A 12,153-nucleotide genomic window follows, 5' to 3' on the forward strand; every position below is an offset into this window, starting at 1 on the left:
AAAAGGATCCCATGTTATTTCGTGAGATATGTGATATTGCAAGCAATGACTAAATCACAATCGGAGTACGACTGACATGTGAAATCGGTCGTCTGTGATATTGAATCACATTTTGAGGAGTAATTCTATAACTCAGTTAATTAGTTACATATGTTGGTTATAGATGCTTAATTGTATGATATGGTAAATCTGTATTCGCACATTTAATTCTTAATTACCTGATAATAAATACTCCTCAGTTCGAATTATGCAAATCCGTCAGTTAATCTGACTAAAGAAATCATATAAGATGTAATGTATTCATATATTATTGTAATTTATATGCAGGGTCAAATAAATCCTTACCACCAGTCTTTGTGTTTTCAATGTGTATCATCGAGTTCGGGGTATCCATACTGAGCACATCTCAATAAAGTATTCCACAAACATATCACTTTACTATCATAAACAATCTACACAACGCTCATTTCAGTTGAAATCATTAAATGGCATGCTGGTGATGATATTTCAAAGTAGACAAATTCAATTTAACATTCTATTTTATGGATTTGCATTCTATTAATTTTTATTTTTTCAGTTTCTCAGTCACCATTGAATATTCAGAGCTATCAATTTAACATTTCATTTGTTCGAAAAGTTAGTAAAATTTCTAAATTGTCAAGTTGTTTTAAGGTCTCTGCTATAATCTGTTTGAAAAAGTAGTAAATCAGGAAAAAAGCACTTTCAGGATTAATCCAGTAATAAAATTATCAATTAGATTGTAATTACATTGATAACTTGGTCAGTTATTCCTTATTCCATCTCGATCCACTAGTCAATTACAAAAACATATAGATACACTATATTTCAGTAGCAACTCGATCATTAACTCAAGATATGCATGTAATATATATAGGATAACATCAGATGAAGTTAGATGTTTAAACGAAATATATTATCGAAGTATGTGCTTTAGATTAGATTAGACTAATAAATAAAAAATGAAGTAAACCTACAGGAATAATCGATGGTGGTTGGACCATAGAATTTATTGAAAATACAACATTCTGTGTATTCACAGCCAATTTATCTGTACTTAAAGTAAATTGTATTTGGATCACATCACCCGTTACGTAACTGGTGTCATAGCATAACTTGATTCCAAACACAAAATTATAAGTGATATTCCGGGCACTTTTATTTTCGAATATACCAAGTGGTGTACTACTCCCACTTCTTCGTGAGTTCAATATAGTGTATTCTGATATTAATCTAACCTGTAGTGTTTGTAAGTGAGTTGAAAGGAGAAGAAAGTAATCAAAATGTTGTACAACGAAATTACTTAGTGGACAATATTCATTACAGGCAAAGAGGAACAAATAAAAGTGTTGAATTGCAAACCTCATGGAAGTGTTAACCTCTTTCTGAATATTACTGGTATCGGATATTATCGTTCAGAAATAGTTACCTTCTATTAACAGTTTCTGAATGTTTGAAGTATGACTTGAATATTTTGAGAATTGTTGAAATAAAATTACATGTGAATTCGTGTTATAGTATAAAGATATTGATAATTCAATGAAATTGCTTTTGTTATATTTCTCATTTACTAGATGTGAAGTATGGGAAACGAGTTTTTTTCGATTATGCAAATGATTATACTACATTTTTCCACAATAGGTGGTTTCAAGCAAGATGTAAACCAGTAACACGTCCTGTGACTTCATTTCCACTCCATATAGCTAACCTTTGAAAATCACTCTGAACACGCATTTTAATCGCTTTCATCAGTAGGCGTTGTTCCATGCAAAACGTTATAATCTTGTAAGCAATAGAATAACTAAATTTCTCCAGTCTTTATTAAGATTATTAACACCTAGGATAGTTAAATCAGTTGCTTTCCACTTCCAAAATCAGTAGTCAGAAATTAAACTGGTATTTGACGCCTGTCATATGCATTTAGTCGATAGTCTTCTTTCACCTTCCACTAATGAGTATACATATGCCGAATTCCAGTCCTATTGATTTGGTATTATATCATAGCATGAAAATAATGACAATACTAATATTCACAAATAGAAATGGTAATCAGTTAAGTTATTCTCGTTTTAATGTTCGCTTAACGAGATTTTACGACAGGTTATCTTGCAGTCATATCCTCCTAATATATTCGATGGAATACCTTCACAATAAAATATTCCCAGCTATTACATATTTGAGATAAGTGGTACTATCTCCATTTACCATACTTTTACATAACTGAGGATTCATGTTTACTGGTCTCACTTATTTATGGTGAACTGACTGGGTTGTTTCATTTCATAATTACAATCATAATGTATTCATTTGAGTACAATGTCATAATGTTTGACGTTTTAATGGTAATTTATTGTTTCCAGGAAATAAGGTGATTTTGTTAATGTACATCGGTAGCGTTATTTCTGTCGTACCTGAGTCATTTAGAAATCTCCGAATCTAAAAATGATCTCTTGGAATTTCTTTTAAATTTCGCAAGAAGTTCTATAGAAACCGAGAAAAATGTTGGAACCTCTTTGACGAGTCAACACACATTGGAACTTTCAAAAAAGTCAGAGAATGAATTGATCATGCTTTATTCATTCGGATTCGATAAACAGATTTTTCGTATTAGTGAAACCGAGGGCACACATATGGGCTTCGCCAAATGGTTATGTCCTATACACCATTGTTGACGTCCACATCAAGACAGGGGCCTAGTAACTGTCATTTTAAACACAAATGCGTTCTGTTCTCAACTGTTAAGTTTAGATAACTGTTAGCTTATTCACTGAGTACAAATTCATTTTTAAAGACTTACTTTTTCCTTTGCTGATATTAAGGGCTGCGTTCGATCAGTTGTAGTGACCTGCTTTTATCAATAGAACGCAATTGGTGTAATGGAAACAATTATTATTATAACCATTTGTACCAGGGATTGTATTACCGTACTTGTTTGTTTAAGTGTACCAAAATACATACATTCTTCCGTTGCTCGTGACCTTGCACGAATTCGGTTATGCTCAGTAACCCAATTTGTAACCTGGCACGATATCGGTATTCTTTCGATACCACGAGATCGCCAACAAATACATCTCGACTACAGCCATCAACTGCCTTCTGATATTTGGCCTACGAGGGATCTTATCGGTTAACTGGCACATAGTTTTCCTGTAGTGGTGATCATAGTCAACCGCGACTCGACGCCACACTACACAGTCTTCATGTTAGTTGTGCATATTGAGCGGATTGCCTCGATATCACTTTTCCAAATACCTATAAATAAATTACTACGTTTATTACCAATTTGGGGCTTTTTCCCAAAGCTGCTAGAATTATATGGTCAGTCATAATCTTGTGGATATTCTCGTCTTCTCTAACTAATTAAATCTTCATAGTGAAAACTTTTTCATGTTTCACTGCTTTTGCTTTCAGTTCAAGGTTCAAAAAAGGACGATTTCTGAGGGCCAGTAAATAGATGGGAAGTCAGTGGCTCGTCGATCAAATGTATGATTTACCGAGATGCAACACAGTAAACTTACTTTTCGTGTTTGATTGTTTTCTTCTAGCAAGTAATCAATGTAACACACTTCTCCAAGTATTTTATTTTGGATTTTGGCCTCAAGAATATAGTAAGAATATGTATTTGGTGTGACAGTTAGTTGAACTGTGAAGAATTGAGTCTTTTCGACCTGATTCAAGACTGGAATATCCTTTATTGAAATAAAGTTTTTTCCAGGCTATATATTTGAAGAAAAGAGGTAAGTTAATTTTTACAGAAAGCTTAAAATTAATCTTACCGCAATGTAATTTGTAAATGAGGAGACTTGACTCTCACAAACATTCACCGTAGAATTTTCTCCTGTCGGTGAGACCTTTGCTTCAAACCTGGTTGATATTAAGCCATAGTTAGAGATCTGAATAAAAACTGTTAGAAGAACTGAGCGGTTGGACACTGATAGAGAAGTATCATAAGCCCCTACATGAAATTTGGAAAAGCAAAATATATATGAACATGTAGTTTTCCAGACATGAGCAACCAGTCTGAACAGAAATACTTGAAATTTATTGGAAATAATTATAAAAAGAAACTAACTGAAAAATAACGATCATCTCCGTATACTATTGAACGATGTTTCAGGAAAACAGAAACATGATTGTATAGGATATGATAAAGTGATTTCACCAGTATTTCATTGATACTCAGTTTAGTACTAATCAACTTTCAACAGTTGAATCCACGAGTCAGTCTAAGCTATACCAGCATTAAAAACTTGGAAGCACTGGATGGCCGTTTCGTCCTAGTATGGGGTTCCCCATCAGTGTGTATCCACACACTGATAATAACCGACTTATTAGTGTGATCGATTATCAGTTAATAAGTTCATTTATACTCGATGGAATGCTACATATTATCATTTCATCTAAAATGGTTAAATGAGAAGTTAAATTCGACTTAGCTTCTATTAACTCTGAAATGATAGTTGATAAAATGTAATATCTTGTTAATTGGAGGTCTATAATAAGCCTCTAAATATTTGAATTTTCATCATCGTATTTATATTGCCACAAGAAACTAATCATCTTTTATTGTTATTGGAATAATCTTCATTTAGTTCACAATATATCAATTTAGATATATTCTGTTACGTAACTGAGTAAACTATGGTGTTTTCAGTATGTAAATCTTATATAAATGGACAATAATGTTGCTAATTAGATCCTCATCAGGCATTACTCTAATATGAAATGATATTTATATGCATATATGGAAATATTAAACCAATCAAGGGAGTTTGTGATTCAAGGATAACAGTAGAATAGATCACATAAATAACCATAATAAGTAAAAAGTACAAAAGCAAAGAATATCTGTGGGAACAATCATTTTCAGTAACTTCGTCATCAGGCTCTATAATTATAAATTCATAATATTTGTGTTACATTATAAAGGATAATATAAGGCATGCTAGTTAATTAAACAATGTTGGTGAACTTTGCATCGCTTACAGCATAACTACTTCAAAACTGCCACAAGTAAATTAGATAGATCACTCAATAAATGTCAGAATGATTTGTTGTAAAGTGTCAAGTTACAATCAATATGATAGTGATACGATAAATCGTGTGATAAAGTGCATAGTAGGATAATTTCGTCTTGATGATGGAGATAATAATAACAATAGGGATGATAATAATAATAATGAACAACTTAGTAAAATAGAATCACATTAAACCGATTGTGGTTAAAATTTGTATTCTCACCTACTCACTCTCTAGTCCCTTGTTTTTAGTGTCGTTTGAGAACATCTTCCTACCTTTACTTGCAAGATATCTAACTAAGTTTCTCTTGCAATGAATGGGCACAAATTTTAAAGTGTGTACTGGCTTCCTGAAGAACTTCTTCCATACACACTTCTAGTGATAGAACCGTTTTGCTTTCTGTTTAATAAGACGTTAGAGAAATGTAATTTGTTATCAAGTTTCTCTTCACATGTGAATCTGATTACTGAGTACATATTTTTAGTCACTTTCATAGTTATTCTTTTTCAATATTTTGATTGACGATAGTAAAGTATCACCAATCTAACGGCTATTAAATTCAAGCTTCTAACAATCTGTTTTAGAGGTCCGCTTTCTAGTTTCAGGAAGGACACGACCTAGAAGAGAACCCATTGACATTTCATCGATGTATCTGTGATGTGTATGATTGAAGACAAAATGAAGGTTCATTGTACATTTCAAAAGTAATTCTATAAAGCTAACCCCGGAAATTCCAATATTGGTTTATTATTTGTGTAGCTGTCGACTCACTGATTCAATTGTTTCCGTTTACGTACATTGGTGGGCTATGGTGCATCATCTAGAGACATCATTTATTCCGCAGTTTAGTCTTCATGTTCTCCTTTAGAAATGAAATCAAAAAAACCTCTAGCGCTCCTATTGACGATTATTTCGTATAGGCGATACAGGATTCCTTGTTGATTTAACTGCACTCAATTCCTTGTCGGTAGTTTATATCAGTAAGTTACCTAGTTTATTTTATTATAACTAAGTTCCACATCATTGATTTTTGTATGCCATTTTGTTTAAAATCATTTCTAAGTGACAAACATCTAGAAGTAAATTGGAATTGCGTTCTATTCAATTAGTGTCCAGTGTTTACTTTTATTTGATAGCTATCTGAATAACTTATGAGTTTATGACCATCCTGTAAAAACTTTCACTTAACTGATAAACGGTTTTGTTCATAAATGATAAATTGAAAGACCCTTATAGTAGATGAATTGACGGTGAATATAAAGTTATAGTAAGGTGGATAAAATAAAACGACTGAAAATATGTACATTCTTGATTAAAAACTGATGTAGAATAAGCACTGAACTAAGGTTTTTTATCAGCAATGATCAAAAATGTTTTGTTCACTATTCTGAAACATTGAATGCATCTATTAACTGCATTCCTTGATGATAGAATTTATGAGAATTGGACTTTGCATAAGTGCGTTTCAGATAGATGATAAAATCGCCTACTAAGGTTTCGGTGACCATATACTTAATTTTATAACCAAGCATTGTGAACATTCTTAATAATACTGATAATTTTAAAATAAACTTACCTAGACTCAGTAGATTTGTAACACTTACGTAGCCGAAAGTTGTCAGTACGGCATTCGATGTAACGAATTCCTCCGTATTTATTTTGTAGCCTTCTGGATAGGTAGCAAATGTTGGAGGTAGAGTTAAAGATATATGTCCAATCGAAGCACTGTATTGATCAGTGCTGAATGTGAACTATCAAACAAATCAGTACATATAACTGGTAAGTTTGTCTGTATGTGGTATTCGATAATGAGAATGTTCAGTTTTTTGATGATATTATGAATGAAGGGATATATATATATATATATATATATATATATAATTTTAATACCTGACACATTTATTCACTATCCTACAATAAACTGAATAATTTTCGAGCTTGGAGAAACTACTTTTAGGCAATGAATTTATATAATTCATAATCGTCTAATGTAAATCGAAATGATTTGGTAATATACATAATAATTGAACTTTATATTAAAGTTTATTTGCGATTAGCGAAACAATTTTTCATTGACTGCATCTGGCTAGTGCTGATAATGGAAGGTAAGTAGAAAACCTTGGATACATTTCTATACTGCTTCTACTGTATGGTGATTCTGTCTGCGAAGAAAATCTACTATGGAAATGTCTTGTGCATTCAGTTCACATGTGTTGTTGTATGTTTATACTGATTATCTGTAGATCGAAAACAACAAGGAACATGTTTTTGTTTTTTTGACGGATAATTTTGTGCAAAATGTGCACGATTTAAATGAATAAAACTGACTATAAGAATCAATGAACATTTACTTCTTGATTCTATGCATTACAAGTCTTCCGAGATTACTTTCCAAAACCGAGATAGTTCGACAATTTAGGTGTTTCGGTTAAGTTAACCAACATTGATGAACTCAGTCTTAAAAAGAGAAAAAGGGTTATAATTAATTAAATCACTCCAGTTTAGCTAGGTAACAATACTGATTGATGAGAATAGTTTGGAAATAATCACCTCACTTAAGCGACTCCTGTACACTATGAAATATCCATTAATGAATCAAGTATATACATGGGATTAAAAAATCATTAGGCAATATGAATAAATTTTGATATTCATATCTTGTGGTTCATTCAGTGAAATATGTTTGTGAACAAAATCAGAGTAGGATTAATTAGATTGCTTACACTCATTATAAGTTTTGCAATAATCTAACATAGTGTAACAGTGAGATATGTTTCATCTATGACCATATGATCAAAAAGTACATCCATATATTACATAAATTTATAAATCGTTTGAATGATGCTACAAGTTGTCGATTGTCGATTTCTATCCAAATAACACTATCATATAAACATGATAATATAGGAGACTGAATGCAAGTGATTTAGAGGATTCAAGAAGAATTATTAATAATTATTATTTATTTTTATTAGTATCATTATTTTTTATCGAAATCAGAGTACTAATAGGTTATGAAATAGAAATCTAGTTAGCAAGTCATATACTTAGAATAACCATCATCGAATTCCTTTGATATCCAGAAACGATTTTAACAGGATTTATTCTGAAACATCACTAACTGATTCCCAGTAACTTTTTTCACAAAAACCCTGTTTTCTAAATTGATCCATTCCATTTTCTATTCTGCAGAGAATCTCAAATTCGAAGGTATGATCATATAGAGCATTAAATAAATATCATTCCATTTATTTATCAATATGACATTGATTTATTCAAACTGTTCTCTGTCAGTTTTAATTCTAACATGGCTGACCCATTTTTCAACCAATCAGCTCTAATTGATGAAAGGAAGCTAGAGTATCCCTATTTTAAGTTTACATACATATACAACTGATATTTTGTTATTTTATTCCTTTGAAATATATATATGATTTTGTGTCAGTGGTGTTTAGAATCAGGAGCCAGTCAAGTAAATTGAAGTCTCCAAGAATATTAGACAGTAGAAGAATTCGAAGCATGATAAGAAGACTTAATACTTCCCAGCATCTGCATCTCTGCTGAAACATTGTGGGCTTTGATACGGCAATCGACTTAACGTTAATGATAAATGAAAGTTGATAACTTGAATAGTTTGAACTGTAAGAAGTAGCTTATTTACGTTAATCAACAGCAAGATTATATTATTGCAGGGTAACAAACTACGAAGATACAATCACGAATATTGGTTGTATGAGAAAAATGAGTATTACATTTAACAAATTAATTGACATACTTGAAATAAATATCGAATAGCAACACTGGCTGATTCAAATGGCTAAGTAATCTAAGTAACCTACAAACGGATTTTATTAAGTAGCCCCATCTGAAAGAGAAGTTAGTGTCTGGTAGTGAGAGAAAACCAACCTTCATTTATTGTTCAAGTAAACTATCTTTCAACATGAGACTTAAGTTCAGTATGATGAAGTGCGAAGGGATGTTTTACATCGACCTGTATCATAGTATGAAACTATTGATTATATGGTGCTCTTTGTAAAACCTCTCTGTATGTTAAAATACATCCTGAAAAACACATCATGTAATTCGATAAAAGCATTATGCAAACAACAAAACTCTTATGCAAGTATATCAATCCTAACTTACCGTATAATCTCCTATTGGTCTACTTATAAAGAAGTTCACAGAATAATCATAGACTCCACCATAATTAACCGACTGAGGACACTTTATGAAATTAACTGCATCATATTGAGTTGGACAGTTTGAAGAGACAACCATGGAAAAATCCACGGTAATTTTTGGAGTCAGTAATGCTTCCGTTGTAACTACTAAACTGGCACCCATTGGAGGAGGCGTCCTTTCAGGAAAAAGACCAGTTTTGAATCTCATCCTAATACTGAAGTTCTTCTCATCATCCGCAGGAGCAGATGAAACGAGTATTTGACTTGTCATTACGAAACTTGAAGGCTAGGAGAAAAGCATTAGACGATATATCAGCTTCATGAGAGACTGTTAACTAAGGGTTATACCTATACACATAGTGAATTCAGAAAACCTGATTGTGTCTACATAATTTAATTCGAATTATCTAGGGATTTCTCATTTTTATACACATTTAATGCTTGTTAGACGAGGTGTATTTTACTGTTAGTAAACATGAATCAAACTGGTCTGTTTAATATGTTTCCATGAGAAACGTTTATGTACATAACCATGTGCTTTAGAAACCTACTACATATGCTTCATTATTTGCTGAATTGTAGTATCAATGAATATCCATAACCCTGAGACTTTCACACAGTTTTCATCAAATCACAACGAACAACCTCTAGTGACAGGAATCAAGCGGAGTCATATGTATATTTACTTGTACATTCCCTGTTACACATACATTTACAATCTCTAACAGAAAATGCTGTAAACAGTAAAATTAATCAAACTACATTCATATCCTTACCGAGGAATTCTTGTTCAAGTATGTGAGGTTACTGAACTTCACAGGATAATTATTTGCTATATTTGAACCGTTGTAGTAAGCAAACAAATATTGTATATATCCGTAATAGACATTATTTAGAGACGGACCAGAAAATTTCATGATCAAACTATTATTTCCAGGTGGAAGGACAATTACCGAATCAATAAACCATGTATCGAATAGACAATAATTTGGATTATCTTGGATGTATACTCTGGAAAATGTGACATCGATAGTATTCGGTGGAAGTATGGCGCCCTATAAAGAAGAAAAAATGACATTACTCATCTGAAAACCTCAAATCATAATTATTCTGGATAGTACACATCATGGTTCTATATCTTACTGTGCACATTTGCTTAATCGTATCACAACGTCCTGATGAAAACACTATTTTATTTCATTAACATCGGAATTATTAAATCGAGTTCATTAATGAATGAAGGTTGCAATCTGAAACACCACATTGTTTTGTAAGATAAATCAATGTGAAATACATACGAATTCAAAGACGATTATGCCTACTTATAATTCTTATTACTACCATTATTTTAAATAGTTTTCATACTTTTAAGTTAGCATTTTTGACAAAAATAATTATTCGTAGCGTTTTATGAGAGTTTGACGTTCATCTGACTTGTAGGTTATCTCCAGTGGTAGCATACCACTAATCGCGTTGATATTCTGCTGTTGTTGTTGTTGTTGTTTGAAAATCAAGGCTCAGAACTATGAGATAAGATTTGAAGAACCATTGATCATATTATTATGCTTGTTTCAAAGGAACAGGTTACTACAGTGTCAATTGAAACAAGTCATGAATCTCTTTCAGTGACAGCTTACCAATTGTGAAATCAATGACAAAAACTGCAGTTTCATTTTAAAAAATACTACAATGAACAAAAATCATACCCTCTTGACTGCAGTGATTTCACTTCCTGTTTCTTCGTCAGAATAATTTTCATCAATTAAAATGTTGACCGTTGCATCATCAGATATATTTAGTGAAGTATTTGCATTCCTAACTGTCACTTGAAAAGTGATGGTGTGATTATTCTTCATTGTTTCATAATCACTTTCAATTACTTTCAAAATACCAGTTGTTCCATCGATAGCTACTGGTAAGTAGTTTGAACCAGATACAATGTTAAATCGAACACTTCCACACGATGCTAAGGAGGAGTTTTCATCACTCAGAGAAAGACTACCAATCAGACTTCCATTGATCCAGATAGAAAACTTGGTTTCGAAGGTGAATACTGTCTGAGTGAATTTTGGAATTCTATGTACTAGAATGGTAAGAATATAATCTCTACAAAGTTAATATTTCACAATACATATGTAAATGAGAAATGAGTTATGAATCATGGAATGGACAGTATTTCTTCAACTGTAACCAATGCACAATGCAAATGATTGAACGTTTTTACATATAGATGAACAAATTCATGAGGAGATTTTGCTTTTAGTTGACCAACTGTTGATTTTCCAAGATTTCTTATAACAAGATGCGAAGTAAATTTGACTACAAGCTTATCAAGAAGTGTGAATTATTATCCATTCAGTGTAATGTTTATTTCTTATACAAGTAATGTAGTTAATAAAGAACTCGGGTGTGGAAGACAAATTTATTGTTCAATGCAAAATTACAGAGCTTTTCCATGAAATGTGAAAACCATACATTGAACACTTCATTTCCGAATCCTACATCATTTATCCTTACCTCATTCATGATTCATCCATCTCTCAGTCCCTTCATGCTTCCCCATTCTGTTTTTTCAGTGCTATTTTCTCAAGCTTCTTTTGACAGGCATCCAATTTCTGATTGGTCTATATACTACTTATGTCAACAGGCTAAAGTAGAATACACCTTATGAGCTTCAGATAAGAGTATTTACCATCATCTCGAAAAAGAAAAGGATAGAATGTAACCAAATATTTATAAAACCGAACAGAAAATTATCTTGTTATTAGTAATATTGACTAGTTAAACCATAAATGACTGACTTACCTCGTTCTTCACAGGTTTTCCCGATCCAACATGTATTACATACACACGTTCCATTAATGCAGTGACCATTAACACAGTTCCTAGTAAAAAATATTGTGTATTACGATCTTATACACACCAGTAATTTAGA

General features: G+C 32.0%; 1 protein-coding gene across 1 annotated transcript in view; it reads right to left on the minus strand.

The window, feature by feature from the left end:
• Positions 1 to 7,791, minus strand: part of JMJD6_7 (jumonji domain-containing protein 6) — a gene marked incomplete at both ends in the record, with an annotated part of 50,190 nt that extends 42,399 nt beyond the window's left edge. The window contains 4 exons of the mRNA XM_051219354.1: positions 996 to 1,256; positions 3,537 to 3,734; positions 3,795 to 3,973; positions 7,761 to 7,791. Coding sequence (XP_051066714.1) covers positions 996 to 1,256; positions 3,537 to 3,734; positions 3,795 to 3,973; positions 7,761 to 7,791 — 669 coding nt within the window. The remainder of the gene's footprint in view (positions 1 to 995; positions 1,257 to 3,536; positions 3,735 to 3,794; positions 3,974 to 7,760) is intronic.
• Positions 7,792 to 12,153: the final 4,362 nt, after the last annotated feature.

The sequence above is a fragment of the Schistosoma haematobium genome, chromosome 4 (genome assembly GCF_000699445.3).
Source record: "Schistosoma haematobium chromosome 4, whole genome shotgun sequence".
Classification (NCBI taxonomy): Eukaryota; Metazoa; Platyhelminthes; class Trematoda; order Strigeidida; family Schistosomatidae; genus Schistosoma; species Schistosoma haematobium.